Below are 18,641 nucleotides of genomic sequence, written 5' to 3' on the forward strand. Positions count from 1 at the left end.
TCTGGTATACAGTCATGCTTAGTAAGTAATTATTCCAAAATTTTATCCACCTATTGCTGTATTTCAGTTTGGAATATGCAGCAATTTTTTTTTTTCCTTCTTTTTTTTCCTAATAATTAGGTTACTTTAAAAATAGCCTCCTTAATAAATAAACAGTGTTAACAGAGTTAAAGGACTGAGTGGCCATAGAAATTATCTCAGCTAAAAATGCTCTTCAGAAGAAAAAACAAATAAAATTCCCACATTGAAATAATCTTCAGTAACTCTGCTAAAGTGTTACTGAAAAAGATGTTTGAGAAGCACTGGCTTCAAACCATCCTTTAAAAGAAATTTAAGCATGGCATCTCTGTATAAGCTACTGATTCAAAACGAGTTTATTTCCCTGTATCCATTTGCAGATGACAAATGTGTTTTAATTGAGAGCCTGGGACTTAATTGATCTAAATATATTTAAAATGTAGTTGAACATCATGAGGAATTGTTGTTTCCTTGCATCAACTGAGATAAAAAGTGTTTTAATGAACACATGCTTTAAAAATAGGTTAATTTGCAGTTTTAGGGGCTTTACAAAGCTGTGGCCCTTATCACCTTCCTTATTCCTGAGATACAAAGACATTTTTAGGATACAAAGAAAATGTTTAACTGAACTCAACAGTGTGAGAGCATCTGTCCAGCTCTAATTATCTGACATCATTTGAAGTTAGGCAGAATGTCAACTATTAATAGCCACTATTAACATTCAAGGAGAATCTTGATAACTCAGAATTTTGATTTAGGCTTTTATTGAAACTCCATCTCTAATGGTTTCAGATGACTTACATTTTAACTCTTTTGGTAGGTAATACTGACATGGTCATTAGAGTTTTGCTGGATGCAGGATTTACAAATGAACTTGCCCAAAATTATTGGAGTAAACTGTCGCTGTAAGTATTCTTTTTATTGACTTTGGGGTTTTTATGCCTTTCAGAGTTCGGAAACAAAATCTTATACATTTGTGTGAATATACAGATATGCAGGTAGTGTTACAGAGAACAGGTATTTATTCACAGTTATGCACTTTAATGGCAACCCTTGACATAGAAATTTTTGAGAATTCCAGTCAGTTTTAATTTTAAATCTTATTTTTATTTACAGAGATGGAGTTGTTGCACAATTTGTTGTTACAGATGGTGGAATTACTAGAGTGTTCCCCAAAAGGTAAGAATTATTACAAAATAGTATAATGTGATATTTTGAAGCCTGAGAGGCTGGACTGTTAAAGAGTGTCTTTATTGAATGAAAAGCTACAGTCTCCTAGGGTCTAATTTGTACTCATAGCTATGAAATTGATGGAATGCCTTGATTTTCTTTTATTTTACCCATGTCACTGCTTGAATCTAATCTGTCCCATTATTTTCATGACAGGCCCTTGTAATCCAAGTTTCTAATCAGGGTTGAGTAGCAGTAACAGCAATGCCTTTGTAGCAGCAGTGGGGCCATGCTAATTCCTATTTACCCCCAAGCACTCAGTTGTTTGTCAGGCTGCAAATACTGGAAAGTAGTGGGTGATATTTTATTTTTTAAGACCAAGATTAGACCTAAAGGTCCAGGGACTTCAAGAGAGGAAAAATGTATCATTAACAGAGGACAAAAAGGAAATGTGAAATTAGATATGAAACTAGACACACTCCCCACGAGTGACTGGGAATAGTGAGGGCCCCAGTACAGATCTACTGGTAAATGGCAGATTTATCTGTTTCCTTAGGTTGTTTTGTGTTTCCCCAAAATGTGAAAATGGCAATGAGTTTTACCTCCCAAGTGAGTTTGTTTCCTATTTTGGGATTATTCACTATATTAAATCTTTTAGGATTAAGCTCAAAGTAGGCGTGTACTGTAAAGGTTCCTTTAGATTTTGTTGTAAGTAGTGTTGCAGTTGTATTTGTCACAACAAATCTAAAAGTGATGAGACTAAATTGGTTTTCCAAGAATACTAATTCTTTTTTTTCTCAAAAGTTTGTTTGTTTGGGGTTTTCTAATGATTACACCTGTCTTTTAACCAGTGAAAACTGAAGATCCTGAGGACTTTAAGAATAAATCTCATGTTTTCCAACTGTGAAACACTGAAAGAACACAACTCCCAGAACAGATTTAATGAGACTCTAAATTGTATTTTTTTGATTTTTTTTTTTTTTAATGTAGGGCAGGAGAAGACTGGTTGGAAAATGCTGAAACTTATGAAGTCAGCTTCTATAAGAGGAGTTTAGATAATGACAACTATATTTTCACAGCTCCATACTACAACAGTAAGTCATCACAGTTTAGAAATGCCAGAGTTAGCTAGTTCAGTACAAGTGGAAGTTCCCCATACTAGATGAGGTCACTGACAAAAGATTCAAGCGTGACACTTCACAAGGAAGGAAGTCTTGGGATAATTTCCATTATTAAGGAAAAGCTAGGAGGCACCAAACAAGGTCATCATAATTTGTCAACTACTCTGGTGGCCCTGTGTGCTCAGAATTACCCTAAGTGAAAACATAGAGAGCACTGGTGTTCATTCAATGTATTGAAACACTGCTTTACAGAGATGCTTTGGCAGAATTATTTTAAGAGAAAGTGAAATAAAATTGCACTCATAGACAGAAACACTACCTAAAGTCTTAACAGAGCTGAGTTCTGTGTATTGTCTCAGCACCCCCAGCACTGACTTGGGGGACCAGGCATGAGGGTCCAGAGCCCATAACTCCATCCACTGCACCACTACCTAGTTTAAACTTTGCTTTTGAATTCTATGTAGAATTGCACTTATTCACCGAAACCAGTTGGTCTGAGATATTGTGACATTTAAAACCGACATAAGCACAATAGCAAGTGCTCCTTATTGATGTGAGCAACATTACCCTTCTCAAGTTTGTCAAAAAACAAATGTTTGTCAAAAAATAGATGTCAAAAAATAGACCACAAATCACTTACTCCTCTCTTAAACATATGGAATCCTTCTTTACTTTTATTTCGTAATTATTTATTACATTTTTTTCTCAGTAAAATGTAAAGATGTTAATTAATAAAATTCCCTGAAGCCTTTGCTGCTCCTCAAACAGCTCCAGGCAATCTACTTTTAACTTGCTTTTTCAAATTAAGCAGTGTTGAAAACAGTTTCAAGTCAGTCAGAGCAGAAATTGTACATTAGTGAGTGGTGTCAGTATGCTGTGCATTGAAAAATACACAGATAACATCAGGATAAAATCTTTGGTTCTGATCCTGGTTTTAACAGAGCTGTTCACATGTGCACAAGTATTCACGGTTCTGTTTGCAGAAGAAAAGGCTATAGTAACTTTATGAAGCAGTAAAAAAGAACAAAAAGAGGAAAAGTAAACACAAATATTTCTTAGTGATGCCAGTGTTAGTGATCTAAGCTGTCACAGGTGATAAATGCACCTGGGTCAGTGCTTTTGGAAAAGGATTTTTTAAAATCAGCCTGGTATTTGAATAATGATATATTTTCCAGAGGAAGAGGCTTTCATGTCACCCTAACTTCTTTTTCTGTTTGTTCTTTTTTTTTTTTTTCTTCTGTACTGTCAGAAAGTGGTGCCAATAGCTATGAATCAGGTATTATGGTAAGCAAGGCTGTGGAAATACAAGTTGATGGGAAACTTCTGAAGCCAGCAGGTAAGATAGAGTGGTACTGAAACTTGAAATACTTTATTTATTTGGTTGTTGCTCAACAGCAAATTGGAAATTTAATTGAGATTTCAAAGCAACTTCACTCTATAATAACATTATTTTCTCTGAGACAGTTTTAATCTTTCTAGAGGAAATCTGTTTGCATTTGAGTAAGAGTGTTAAATTTATTAGTCTCATGAACGATGTTGGTGATCAGGCAACAAAAATCGTAATTTATCCTTCTCCAGTTCAGTGATTTAGCTGTCTTTATAATTTCCCCCCCACCCCCGGCCATGTTTTTAGGATTATACAGTTACCTTTTTTTCCCTTCATTTTACTCAAAAAAACTTTCATGTATTTCTTGTTAGTTGTTGGAATAAAAATTGATGCAAACAGCTGGATGGACAATTTCACAAAAACCACAATCAAGAGCCTGGTAAGCAATTGACCAAGTCTTTTTTGAACTTTATTTGCATTTCTCAAAGCTTCAGATGCAAATAGGTTTACTGTCTCTTTGTGCCAGAGTCACACAGATGCATAGTTGCCAAGTTGTTGTGGTATTTAAATCATCCAAATGCACAAAATAAATCTATGTTGAAATAGGCCATATTTTGTACGTGTCTTGCTTTCATAATTATAAGACATGGATAGGGACAAAGAAAAATGACATATTCTAGCTAGTAGTAAGACTCTGCAGTAGCAGTGAATAAAATCTGCAAAACAATTGGTGAATCTTTTCTTATTTAATATCCAGGATGGGTAAGCAGTGAACAGTAAGGATTTGTATTGCATCCAACATCACAGCATTTTAGCAGAACTTAGTGAAATATGTGCTTAAATATTTCATTCCATGCATCTGATGTGTAATGCATCTGAGGTTTAAATGGGAAGGAGGAAAGGTTAAAAGAAAAGAAAATATGGAATTGATAGTGAACTGTGGAAGGAAAGGCACAAAATGAAGAAACTTAAAGAAATTTCCTTCTTACTGGGTGTGGCAATGTTGCTTGTATGTTCAGGGAATCAAGAAGAGAGTTTGGCTGGTTGGGTATTGGAGCTGTAGTTCAATGGGGAGGCAAATGCATTGCCTAAGAGTCAGAACAGTTGGGGACAAAAATACATAAGTGAAAGATGGAAAGTAGGATGAATATTTCAGAAAGAACACTGATGACTGCAGCATCACCTGGGAGTTGTTTTGCTGAGGACATAATGCAAGGACACAGTTGTGTGTGTGTACTGCAAGAACTGAAAAACATGTCAGGAATCAAAGCCATAAAAGCCAGGTGGGTTGATGGGCTTCCTTTGCCACACAGGATTCCCATGCTTTGAAGCATTTCATGGTCAAAAAAGATACTTTTGAAGGCTTTCCTTCCAAACTCCAAACACATGGGAATGCTCCTATTCTTTCTGGTTTTCTTTATGTTCACATCACTGACATCCTGACAAGAACTCCAAACTATTTATGTATATTGAGCATACTGTTAAAGGGTATCAGAGTCTTTGAGAAAGGCAGTCAAGATTGTGCTATTGATAATTACAGAATACAGGTTGTTAAGAGAGATATTTTTGATAAATGAAACACACTCAAAATTGAAGTTTATATACAGATATTGAAAATAGAATAATTTTTTCTTGAATGATTAATATAACTTCAAAATACAGGTTTTTTTGTAACATTTTTTTTAAGATTATCATACTTCTGTTTTTTAGTGCAACAGTGAGATCTGTGGCTGTGAAAGAAATAGCATGGTAAGAAAATGTTCAGTTTATGAATTTCTGACAGGGTATTGAAATTCACTCCTTCCCTCTCGATCTATGTAAGACAGATCCTATCATTATTATTTGAGTGTTAATTTCACAGAAAACAGGGTTTAGTTGTTTGTGTCTTGAGAAGGGTGAAGGTCAGGAGGGGAAAAGGAGAAAGAGGGCATAAAATCAGGTGAAGTGGTTATGGTGATGAAGTTATGAGAACAAGTGTAAAGAAGAATATACAGGAAAAGCAAAAGAGAATTTTGTCCAAAAAAAGTGATAAAAATATACCAGTAATTTGCAAAACAAGAGACAAATCTTGAGGAAAAAAAAAAATAATTTTTAAAATTCTAAAAGAAAAGAGTAACTCAGAGAAGGGCAAGTGCAAACTTAGAAGCACCGAAGTCCATAATGTGCCTTTCCAGTCACTGGTTCCCAGCACATTCAGGATCAGGGGACCCCATAGCTCTGCTGGCACTCAGATCCAGGGACTGTCACCAGATCAGGTTCTGCCATGTGCTTAAAAGCTTTTTGTGCTCAGGTCTTCGGAGCTCTTTTGAGGAATGTGAAGATCATTAAACGCAAGAATTACAGCAGAAAGGGTACTGTGGGGAGTTATCTATCTGACCTCACTGCTATCTCTCCAATCTCTGGCTGCAAGGATCTTTTACAAAGTGCAAAGCATATGGATGGAATCAGTGGGTTTCCCATTCCTGCACCTGACACCTGGAATAATCCCACTGCAGTCCTTGACAAGTGAAAATAATCACACCTAGCAAGCTGGGAGCCTGCCCTTAAGATTTTTCCATTGAAATCTGCAAATGGAAAAGTACTTTAACATGGCTGAAGCATATGAGAAGTTGTAGCCCCTTATTATGAACTGAATTCCAGTTATAATCAGATTTAGTGAGGATATAGCACTCTTGGAACTAACAAAGTATTGAGCAAATAAGAATTTGCAAAACAACTTTTATGAAATTAAGCCACAAATAAGCCTTTGATCTGTTCAAACTTTTATTATACTGATAATGCTAATTATTATAACTTAAAATTGGCCCTTGGCTATTGGTTTGTGATTTGAAGATACTCAGATGTCTTGGAAAAAAAAATAAATTAAAAGTTGCTTCTTACAGAGTGTTCTATTGACAAACCTTTCCTGTAAACATATTTCACTTTCTTACAATAGCATGTGGACTGTGTTATCCTTGATGATGGTGGATTTCTTTTGATGTCCAATAGAGATGAATATACACAACAGGTATGTATATTCTATAAGAGCTGAACATGAAAACCAATAGGAAGAAGTTCAAAGAGAGAAAGAAAAAAAAAGCATTTAACTCTCAATTTACTCTAAAAATTTTAAAGATTTCTGAATCACAGAAATATTGCTGGATCAGAAGTTCTAGGGGGGTTGTTAGTGTTTTTTACAGTTTTCTTTATAGATGAAGACACCAAACTTGCTACCAAGGTTCATTCTTTGTGCTTTGCCATTGGGCTTGTAGGCTGCCAATGGACTTAAGATGGTGAGGACAAGTAATATGTTATCCATACACCTTCTTTCTCATATTCTTCTTGCTCTTCCCCAGGCAAGGTCTCATTGATACTACATTTTAGAGTCACTGTCTAACTGAGGAATTTAGAACTGTGCACTTTGTTACAAGAAAAATATTTGGAAATGTTTTACCTTATCTCTCTGTATTGCCCCCCATCAGATTGGAAGATTCTTTGGTGAAATTGATCCTGGCCTGATGAGAAACCTGATTAACATGTCCCTGTATGCCTTTAACAAGTCTTATGACTATCAGTCAGTCTGTGATCCTGAAGAAGAACCAAAGCAAGGAGCTGGACTTCGTTCTGCTTATGTGGTCAGTAGTCCCATGTGCAGTGGCTGACAATCCATTGAAAGTCTGCACTTGTTTACATAAATAAAATAACCTCTTTTATTTGCTTTATTTTCCCCAGCCTACAATAACAGATATTTTGCAGCTTGGATGGTGGGCTTCAGCAGCAGCCTGGTAAGTATGAGTGTGTAGGAAATCTCTGTATCCAAACTCTAATTATTCAGTGGGTTGAACCTTTATTTGAGTTGGATTTTTTCCTCCATAAAAGTTCTCTGGACCCTTTGTTTCTGCAGTTTCTTATAATGAAAATTTTAGCTATGTCTCAAACATGACTGTTTTGTCAACAGTTCAATTAAGAACTGCTCTTGACAGGTTTTATGATTGTGTGTTCTGACTACAAAATCAGCTTAAGGAAGCAGAGTTTGGATTAATGGCCTAAGTATGATGAGCAGTTGTGAAGTCTAAATTCTCATGTTTTGAATTATTGATCACTTGGTTCCCTATTTCAGAATATAATCTCTGCCTTTTTCTAGCAAGAAGTCCTAAGAACATCAATGTTTGCTTTTCAGTGAATCATTTTACAAAACACATGAATCATAGAATCATTTGGGTTAGAAGGGATATTCAAAGGGCATCCAATCCACTTCCCCTACAGTGAGCAGGCACATCTTCAACTAGATCAGGTTGCTCAGAGCTCCATCCCACCTGACATTGAATGTTCCCATGGATGAGACATCTCCACCTCTATGTGCAACCTGTGTTTCACCAGTGTGCAGCCAGTGTTTCACCATCCTCATTGTAAGAAATATCTTCCTTGCATCTAGTCTGCATCTTCCCTCTTTTAGCTTAAACCATCACCCCTTGTCCTACTGGGAGAGGTCCTGCTACAGTTTGTCTTCATCTTTCTTAAAAACCCCCTTTAAGTACTGAAAGGTCACAAAGAAGGTGCTCTCCTGGGAGCCTCCTTTTATTCAGAGTGAACCTCAATTCTCTCAGCCTTTCCTTATGGCAAAAGTCTCCCATCCTCTGATCATTTCTGTGGCCTTCATCTGCAGCCTCTTACAGGCCCATGTTTTTCTCTGCTGAGGACTGCAGGGCTGGCACAGGGCTCAGGTGGGGCATTTTACCTGTTTCAGAGCCATGTTGCTTGACACTCATAGCAGCTACTTCCCTCAGCACCTTCCTATGGGGATAAGGAATTGGCATGGACGTGGTGCTTTTGCTGTGGTGGGAATTGCACCCTTGGAGACCGGTCCTTCTTCTAAAGACTCATGATACTTTTTTTCCTAATAATAACTACCAAACTGGAATAAATTACCTCCTTTACAAAGCGAAGTGTTAAAACATGTAGCAGCCGAAAAACTGTATAATAATTTTCCCACAGAAGCACTATGAAGACAGTATGTTGCTTTTTATTGTTGGTTACATTTAGTGAAGAGGAAGAGAAATAATCTTGGTTTTCTTGCTTCAAAAATTGGAGATGGGCAATAATCCAGAAGAGAAATTTGAGTTCTTTTCAAACAGAGAAACTTCAGTTTATCAGTGTTCAAATCAGACTCAGCGGTCTGGTTTCAATTTAGACCTGAGGTTTATTTTGTGTGATGTTTAACTTGAAAGCACAGCATTAAAGTACTTTACTATGGCCATGTTTTTAATGGAATCTAGGTCAGAAGCAGGCAGAGAAGGCCATTAAGCAAGCAAAGTGAAAAGAGATGACCAAAAAATGGATTCGGTGAGGCACCTGGCAAAAGCAAGTACAGGGAAATAAGAGAAACCAGGTTGTTAAAGAGAGCTATAGTGTTTCAGGCAAAAAATGTGGGATAAAGGTGTGAGCTATCATTTTCAAAATTTATACGGGATACATCAGCGTTTGGTTAAGAGAGTGCGTGTCATTTCTCCTTCATGCTCCTTTAAGTCAGGAGATTTAGGAGTTTTCCCAGGCTGCCTTTTTTGTTCAGTTCCCTGTAAACTCTGAGGTAAGCCATTACAAAGGATTACTGTTTTCTGTCAGCAAATTGCATTACTATTTAATAGAATCAGGTCTCTTCTGGTCCATACCTGCTCCGTGCTGTCCCTCTGATGATTCAAAGCACAGAGTTGTGGATGTGAATCCAGAACTCCTTCGGGGAATGCCACCATGGGGAAGATGATAGGCATGTTCAGCTTCTTTACACAGGAATCACGCTAGAAAAGGAGAAAAAACTTTTAGGTTGAATGAAGTTATACAGTCCCTTCTCTCTACAGAACAAGTGTTAGAACAGAATGAGATTGGGTCATATTTGTGGGTAGAAGCAAGCCTAAAACTTGGCAACTGGAAAATACAATTAGTAAGGTTAAGGAGAAGCAGGGAGTCAGAGAATATTCCTGTTGCACTTCCTGTTTTGATAGGCTGATGGAGGAGAAAAGGTCTGTGTGTGTGGCAAGCTGGTACCTACTTTAAGCAAATAAAATTGGAAAAAATGCCATCATCAGTGAAGAAAAAGGAATCAATAAATAGAGCTCTTTAAGCCTAAGTATTTCAGCAGCATATATAGGAAGAAAATGTAGTCCATAGATCAAGAGCGAGAATAGAGATGATTTTAAAAGTCAACTCTTACAGTTGTGCTTTTTAAAATATAGTATTCCAGTGTTGATCTCCTCCTCAGAGATTGAATGAACCTTAATCAGTGTAAAGGATCTAATTCAGGAGCATGTTCCCTGAGTGTTAGAAAGGAGTTCCAGTTGGCTTAAGTTGCAGAGAAACACCAACATGCCTCTTCCACCTCCAACAGAGGTGTAAAAGGGGGGCAGGGATGGTGTGATAACATTTCCATCATGTGACTCGTGGGCACACATTACAGCAAATCTGAACAGTAGAATAAAAGATTAGTGTGAAAGACCTGTGAAAATGTGGGAAAAAGAAAACCAGAGTCATGCTGGAAGGTTTAAAGAAATACAGCTTTGATAACTGGCAAAAGCATAAAAAAATTATTGTTAATAACTTATATTTGAGTAGTATTAAAGTACGCATTAAAATACAAAGAAGAAAAGAGCCTTTGATAATAAATCTGTTGTCTTTCTGTGTTCAGGTCTATCTTACAGCAGCTGTTTTTGAGCTTGACTTTTCCACGGTTCCTCGAAGCAGGTAAGTCAAAAGAATGTTAAAGAGTCAACTTTGAGTAAAATAGAAGGTAAGAATCTGGGCCAGGGGACATATTTGGGTCTCCCCATTGTGTCTGTGACTTAAAAATGTAATTTCTTTGTTTATCTATCTATCTATCTATCTATCTATCTATCTATCTATCTATCTATCTATCCATCTATCTATCTATCTATCTATCTATCTATCTATCTATCCATCTATCTATCTATCTATCTATCTATCTATCTATCTATTTATTTATTTATTTATTTTATATCAGCTGATATGGAAGATGATGATTTCGGTGCTGCCCTGCCTAAAACAAGCTGTATCACTGAGCAAACTCAATATTTCTTTGAAAACAATGATAAATCCTTTGGTGGGATTGTAGACTGCATAAACTGCTCCAGGTAAAATTTCTTCAATATGAGTAATTACTTTGGGATTTTATTTATTTTGCAAAATATAGGGCCACTAATTTAAAAAGCAAAGATATATTTTGGATAAACTTCACCAAACTCACATAAGCAGGACAGAGAAGAATAGAGGCAGGAAAATTGCATTCTCTTTTTATTTGTTTAGAATTAATTTTAATTTTAGTCATTAAAGAATTGTAGAAATGCTTTGGTCAGTTTTTGTTTTATAGTCTGTGCTCCATGAAAATTGTATTTTTATCTCTGTCCCAATTTGTTTTCTTTTAATTTATTATGTCAACTTAAAAGCATTCTGCAGTATCCCAAGGGATATGATCTTCTCTCATCTGGTTTTATATCAGAATTTTTGACAGTCAAGAAGATTATACAATTTATCTTCTAATTTATCTTCTAGTTGATAGTGCTTATGATTAAAGAGCCACGAGTCGTATAAAGCAAACGAAGGTATTATATCTTTTTATTAAAAGAATTACTCTCCAGACACCCTAAGGAGGCCTATTGAAGATGATATTCAATAATAAGTGAAAAAAATTTATTCTACAGAGACATAGCATCTTGGACCTAGATTTCTGTTTCATACAAGAGCCTGCTGGGGTGTTGCATACATTTTGAGCTTCTGAAAGCATCTTAGAAATTACAATTAATAGCCAGATTTCAAACAAAAAAAGAAGAAAAAGACAGTATTTCAAGCCAGGAAAGAAAGAGGGAGAGCTTTGGAGAATGGTCAAAACACACAGACATTTTTTATACCTCTGTACTTCCTCCTCCATGTTTCTAGTATGCATTGGGTTTATTTATAAACTGAAAACGACCCTACTATCTTAAATACCTTTTGCAGAATTATTTGGACATAAAAATACAAGAAATTCACATCCAATACATGACATGAATACTCCATGCTTCTCTCTCAACCTTCTTACAGACAGGTTTATGTTTTGGGGTTTTGCTTGTTTGTTTTTGTGGTTGGGTTGTTTTTTGTGTGTGTTAATTGATGCTGAACTGATGTTATTTCTCAGTACAGCTACTGTGGTAGCAGTACAGAGCTAACTGTTAACTCAAAGTCATTTTATGCTCTTTTCCATTTTTTCCACTGACAACTCTAGCTGAAAAAGGGTACGATGGAAATGTCAAAAAGATTACAAAACTTATTATAAATCTTTCTTACTGTTTGTTAATAAAAAAGATACACAGTAGCAAGCAGACTAAATCTGTGACGCTGGATTATGTTATTCCAATACTGTGTGTCCTTCTCAAATATGATTTTCCTTACTTCATTTAAACATAGGTTTTTGTTGACTTTTTTCCCAGACTTTATCATGCAGAGAAGATTTCAAACACCAATCTAGTGTTCATTATTAGTGACAGCCAACTGCTGTGCCGTTCCTGTGACCCAAAGCCACTGATGCAAGCAGAGAAGCCGGGTATCCTTTAAAAACCATGTTATTTAATAGTGTGGATTGATTTTTGGCCATGGGATGCTGGAATCTATTTGGGGAGAAATGAACCACTTATCTACGTTATTACCATGGTTGCCACTGGAATACTTGAAGTAGCAGGTATTTGTGGGTGATATCACAAATCATGTGAGGCAGCAGTCATTGAGGTAGAGAGCAAAGCTGTTATTTGTGAGAAATACAAATATTTACACAGAAATGGGCTCACAGGAACTTAATGAAGTTTCAAAAAAGCAGATACAAAATCTTGGGCCCAGGACAGATTAATTGCCCAGCTGGACAGGCTAGGGACAGAGTGACAGGAAGATTTGCAGAGAAAAGGTGGAGGTTCTTGGTGGGCAGGAAGCTGAATGGGAGTTGGCGCTGTCCCTCGCAGAGAAGTGGGCTGGTCACATCCCAGGCTATGACAGCAAGAGTGCAGTCAGCAGACTGGGAGAACTGATCCATCCCAACTCTTCAGCACTGGTGAGACCACATCTGGAGTTCTGTGTGCTCCCCAGGACCACGCTGCCATACAGGAGGTAGTCTAGGGTAGTGTCACCAGGGAGGTTGGCATCTGAGAGCGCAAGCAGGGAAATTCTGAGTGTCCTGGGTTTGTTCAGCCTTAAGAAAAGACAAGGGTATGTCTGTCTAGAGAAATAACAACAAAAAAAAAAAGGCCAGATAGGAGTGTTTGGCCATGAAAAGTTGAGATGCTGCATGTTGGTTGATTGATGAAGGCATTTTATTGTATGCCAGTGTCAAAGACAAGCTTACTTCTAGTGGTAACTGCATCAGCCATCAAAGGCTAGAGTTCATCCAGCTGTACAGAATTTTTTCAGAGCTGGCTGGAGACACAGGTGGCTTACATGCTAGGCAGAGTTCTTGCAACACAAGCATTGAAGTTAAAAGCATGTGAAAGACTGTTTTAATTCACAACCACCTTTATGCCAATCTCTCTGCTTTAGCTGTTCATTGCAGTAGATAACTGCAGGTGATGGTAATGGAAATACATAAAACCAATTCTAGGTCAGGAAAAATTCACCTCAGCCATTCTTTTCTATGTGGGCTTGAGGAGAGCATGCCAGAAGTGGTAAATCAAACCATAATTTGGATTACTGTGACAGAACAAGGAAAACAATTAGTAATACCTCCGTCCTCATCAGGAAGTTAGTTGAGACAGCCTCTCCCACTCCTGAAAGAAAAGCAGATGGTGGTACAGATGACTGTGTTTCTTTGGCACAAGCAATGGATTCATTGCCACATTAATAAAACGGGAATTCCATCTACGCTTGGGCTGAAAAGGAAGTTACATTGGGGTGTCATCACAGAGCTATGTAAACTTAGCCTAATATTCTAATTGGCTTCAGTCCATGACAGTTTGATCAACTGTTTCCACTTTCTGAATTTATGGACAGCACTCACTATAGAAAATGAAGCATGATGGATGGGAAGGGGCACATGACTTGCATTTCCCTGTGGAGCCCAAAACTACTAGAAAGAAGTAAATTATCTAAAATGGCAGTCAGAACAGCTGGGGGGGGCTTATATTGACTAAAGGAACTGTTTTATTTTTGTTCAACTATGCAGTACTAAGCTATTCAACTCTTTTCTGTAACTAAGGTACATAGTGAAATGCAGATGTAGCATAACATCACCCAAGCAGACAAAATGACCTTTGGGTGCTATTTAGATGATTATTATTACACTTTGCTTCCTTTTGGCTGGTGCAGCTTGGCTTATGCAGCCTCCTGGAACATTTTTGTGTTTCAACTTGCCTTTCAGTTGAGCCACAGCTGAGAAAAGGGGAGATGAGTCTGACAATGTCTGAATGAAGGCAGATGCAGACTACAGAAATAAATTCCCATCATCTTGCCCTCTCTTTGCTTTGGCATCTCTACTTGTTGCACTGAAGCTGCTGTACTACTCCATGGTAGTGCATCAACAGGATTGCTTCAAGTGTAAATTAGAGCTACTAAGATATGTTCTGGCACTCTATTCTTTTAATAGATTTAATATGTGTACCATCTCAAGTGGAACAAAAAGAAAGCTTAGCATACTGAATGGTAATTTAAGCAGGTCTCACCCAAAGGCTGTTTTGCAGTTTGCCATATCCATGCCTTTCAAATCTGCTGCAATGGCTTGGGCCCCTCATTAGCCAGTGGCACATATGAAGTGCAATGTGAAGAACACTTTAACACCAGCAATTACAGATTTCAGAGATGTGAGCTAAAGCAGTGCCTCATATATTCAGTTGGCTAATTAATAGCATGTCACTGCTCCCTTTCTCTCCTGCTGTTCTGCTGGTAGTATGGACAGCATTTTCTCTGTCTGCCTTCATCACTGAAATGCTAATGGGATCTCAGTAGTTCTCCTGTCATTTACTACAAAGCCTACAGTGGCACACTCTTTTCTACGATATTTGGTGTAATATAAGTGTACCCATAATAGAACCAATAGTTTTTGTAGGCTTTCACTGCTATCTTCAACCTGTATATGACATTACTTTTCCAAAAAAGTTTCATTGCTTTTACTGTGTATCTTCATTATGGCAGGGTAACATAAATTATAACTAATCAGCACCGTTGAAAGTTTACTGTTTTATGAAATATTTTCTGAAATATTTATGCAATGATAAAAGAGAAATACAGAAAATGTTAAAAGAACTCAGCTTTTATTTTATTTATCTTTACAGTTCTGAAAATGTTATTAAAAGTTTGGCAGAAGGTTTATTTTCTTTATTATAGCAGTATAAAAGAAGGTATTTAATTTTGATTTCTCTAAATGGTTGGATTTGGTTTCTTGAATTTAAACAAGGAGCTGTGAATATTGATGTTTATTTCAGCACTATCTGAATTAGTGTAAATCTTCTCTCCTGCCATAAAAATAAAAACAGAATGTTGATCCTGCTCATGTACAATTCATGAAAAAGAGTGAGACTCCTTAACCTGAGAAACAGATGAAGGGCCAAATCCATGTGAAATGGTCAAGCAACCGAGATACAGAAAGGGTCCCGAAATCTGTTTTGATGAAGCCAAACAGGTAAAATTGAAGTTGTAAGGTTCTAAGAATATCCCTATAAACAATTGTAGAGCAGCTTTAGACAATCAGTGAAAAATGTGTTTAGCTGTACCTTGGTGCCTGGTAACCTTTTTATCACTAAACATACTGTTCACTCTAGACCATAGCCACTTTATTTCAATTAACATAAACTTAACAGCTGCTTTCTTATCTGCCTGTCCTATAACCATTGCACTTTCACACATGATTCCCACTAAAATATCATCAGTGAGCGTAAAACTGCTGATCTCTGTATGGTACTGTGAAATTCAGTTCTTCAATGGCTTGCACAAGTATACAATAATCTTGGCTTAGAAGTAGTATTTTTTATAATAATGTTTCCAAATATTATTTAAGGTATTGTTAAATTATTTAAATTTTTATTATGGTTTAGGACATTGTTTCTAATTCTGCAAATTGTAATTTGCAAATTCTGCAAATTTAGGTCATGTTCTTAGCAGGTTTAAAAGTGCATTGCTTTACTGAAATCACCAAAACTATGCTGTTTGGTACTTCTGTGTTGAATGCATTAGTTTTGAAAGAGAAAAATTATAACTGTGCCACATATCTAAACTATTTTTAATCTTATTTCTATGTTACCTTTCAAGAGATTACGATGAATTCAAGTTGTTCAGAATAAATCTTAAATAGTACTGAACAAGGAAGTGCCTGGCATTTGTTACAATAAAAAATTTATAAATGCGTTTTTGGATGCCTCATGCAATCCTGCAATTTCTGCAGTGGAAAGTTTGTCCCAAACCAGTGCACTTAATTGTTTATAACTGCTGTATACCAAAATTTGTTCCAGTATTTTCTCTGCTTTTCTTGTAACGAGGCACAATTACTGTCATGTCAGTAGTATTTAAAAAGTTTAGAGAACTGGTATTCAATGCATTTTTCTGGTAACCGAATTTTATTTTAAAGAGGAAGTCTTCTTACTGGCCAACAAAGATTAAATAAAGTTGAAAACCCATCCAAAAGCTATCCAGCCATTGTAAATATTCCAAACGACCCTGATATGATTGTGTGTGAAAGTACAACTCTTGCTCACTAGCTTGATGTGCTGATCAATGTGTAAGTCATGTGTTTTGTAACAGTGGATTGTTTTGATTAAGTTTATTTGCAAAATTTGCTGTGAATCTCTTGCTCTTGGGTGGATGCTTTCACATTAACTCTGCTAACTGCCAGCAATCTGCATGATATCTCATCTTGTATGTCTTTTTTTCTGTGTTTTCTTTCCTTTCCTCTACTTGCTACTTTGCCCGTTATTAATAGGATCAGCCTATATGCACAACGAGTCGTGCCTCTGCCATGATGTCCGCTCCTATCTTCATTTTTCTGCAAGTTTTCATGTGGTGTGGATGGTCAGTTACTTTCTCTAATTTTTGTTTTGTTCTTGGCTTAAAAAATTAGCAGACTTTTTTACTTACTGAGCATACAAAAGAAAACAGAATGAAGCGAGTCCCAAAAGCAGCAATCTGGAGTAAATTACTGTCGCAATATTAAGGGAAATTAAATATGAAAAAAACCTGTCTGGAGCCTTATAAATCACAATTACTAAACATGAGGGCCTCTCCCATAGAACATACAAAGACAAGGGAACCTGTTGGATTTACATGGTTGGCTCTTTGAGATTGCACATATACCAGCTGAGTCCGCATCCTTCACTTCTAAGAATTTTTTCCTTGTCCTTGTTAAAATGAACAGAAGAAGAAAGTTTTTTTCACAGATAAAAATAGAAACAAAGCAAATAGAAGAGACAGCATACCTGTGAAAGTAAAGCTTTACTTAGGGGTGGAAAGGATGAGTGATATGTGTGTTGTTATTGAGAAGCGCAAGGAGTTTTCACTGCATTCAAACCAACACAACAGTAAATAATTGAAGATAATGGTGTGAATCAATTTGGTTAAACTAGGAATTCAGTAAAATAATATTTTTTTTTACTTTTTAATATTTGGCGAACTAAACATATTAATTGCCTGATTACAGCAGAAGGTGAAGTTTTACTTCTAATTAACTATGTAAGTTTCTGTATATTGACCAAGTGCAGGCTCTGGGGTTTCCAAGTAAAGCCTTGGCAATTGGGCTGTGCTGCATTTGGTGGTGTGGGGCTGCATCACGAGTCCCTGTGCGAGCCACATGTCTGCAAGAGAACTGCTGAGCTAGAGAGCAAAAAGTGTGTGTCTGAAGGGGTTCTGATCAACATTGTCCTGAAAACCACTAGAGGGAGATACTCACATGTCTATCACAGTAAAGCAAACTGAGGCAGAGCCGAAAGCTTTCAGGGCATTTTTCAGAGTTAATGTAATGAAATATTAAAAATTAATTAAATACTAAAATTAACTGAAATTTAGAACAGTTATGTTAACAGTAATTTATATTCTCTCTATACTTAGGGGAACTTTCAATTAATATATCTTGAACATAAATGAAAAAAAAATCTTTAAATTCTGGTTAACAGTTTCTTTTTTGAGTAATTTTGAAGTTTCTTATTCTGTATTTAAATGACGTAGTTTCTTGCAAACCTAGGAACTTGCACAACCATGGCAAAAGATTGTAGGAAAAGGTGAAAGGCCTTTCTTTAAGCCAGTAGTAATTCACATTAAAATCTAGATTAGCATCTCATGTTCTTGCTCATGCAATTTGCTCTGCACATAGTTTCTTTAATTAAAAAGATACTGTCCAATGTACATAAAGCAGCAGAGACTCACCTTGAGCTGAATTCTTTCTGCCCAAAATGTGCTTTCTACTGAAGGTGGGAAACTTCAGAATATAATTTTAGCTGATAAGCTTTTGGCAGCAGAAAGTTATAAAGGTAATTTTGTTCATCCATCTTATTTTTAATAACTTTGTGATTTTGGAAACGGGTTCTCTCTGGACATTAATCTGTGTAGTTATATTAAAATCACTGAAGCCAACACAGATACAATCCAGCTGATCAGGTTCACTAACCTGACGGGTTTTTTTTTTTACTTTTCATCAAGGATAACAAAATAGTCATTATCACTGCCTCAAATGGCTTGCTCTTACTTTGTACATGCACACTGGTTTTGTTTGCCATGCCTGAGACTAAAGAAAGGAAATGTACAAGTTTTTAGCCCCCACTGGGAATGTCTTCCTTCCATCCGCTCCCAGGTATGTCAGTGGGAGCTTTGAGGGTGATTAGCAGTCCAGGCAACTGGATGTATCCCAATGTTATTGCCTGTGTCCCCAGTCTGTGCATGGGGAGCTCCACACCTTTGACAGCTTTGTCTGGTAGTCCAAAGGAGGGCAACCCAAAATTTGTGAATGACCATGCATTGGACCTAGAAATTACTCTTGAGTAAAAGCAAAGCTGTTCACAGTGTAATATGAAACATTTATAATA

At 36.7% G+C, this 18,641-nt stretch overlaps 1 protein-coding gene across 2 annotated transcripts in view; it reads left to right on the top strand.

Annotated features, from left to right (window-relative positions):
- CACNA2D1 (calcium voltage-gated channel auxiliary subunit alpha2delta 1) overlaps positions 1-18,641 on the top strand; it is a 365,213-nt gene that overhangs the window by 337,578 nt on the left and 8,994 nt on the right. For both annotated transcript variants that reach the window (XM_059471496.1, XM_059471497.1), the window contains 13 exons: positions 839-923; positions 1,135-1,197; positions 2,179-2,282; positions 3,559-3,645; positions 4,008-4,075; positions 5,347-5,385; positions 6,572-6,643; positions 7,098-7,250; positions 7,348-7,400; positions 10,295-10,350; positions 10,628-10,757; positions 12,090-12,202; positions 15,174-15,256. In XM_059471496.1, the coding sequence (XP_059327479.1) occupies positions 839-923; positions 1,135-1,197; positions 2,179-2,282; positions 3,559-3,645; positions 4,008-4,075; positions 5,347-5,385; positions 6,572-6,643; positions 7,098-7,250; positions 7,348-7,400; positions 10,295-10,350; positions 10,628-10,757; positions 12,090-12,202; positions 15,174-15,256 (1,106 nt within the window). The remainder of the gene's footprint in view (positions 1-838; positions 924-1,134; positions 1,198-2,178; positions 2,283-3,558; positions 3,646-4,007; positions 4,076-5,346; positions 5,386-6,571; positions 6,644-7,097; positions 7,251-7,347; positions 7,401-10,294; positions 10,351-10,627; positions 10,758-12,089; positions 12,203-15,173; positions 15,257-18,641) is intronic.

This window comes from Ammospiza nelsoni, chromosome 5 (genome assembly GCF_027579445.1).
Source record: "Ammospiza nelsoni isolate bAmmNel1 chromosome 5, bAmmNel1.pri, whole genome shotgun sequence".
NCBI lineage: Eukaryota > Metazoa > Chordata > Aves > Passeriformes > Passerellidae > Ammospiza > Ammospiza nelsoni.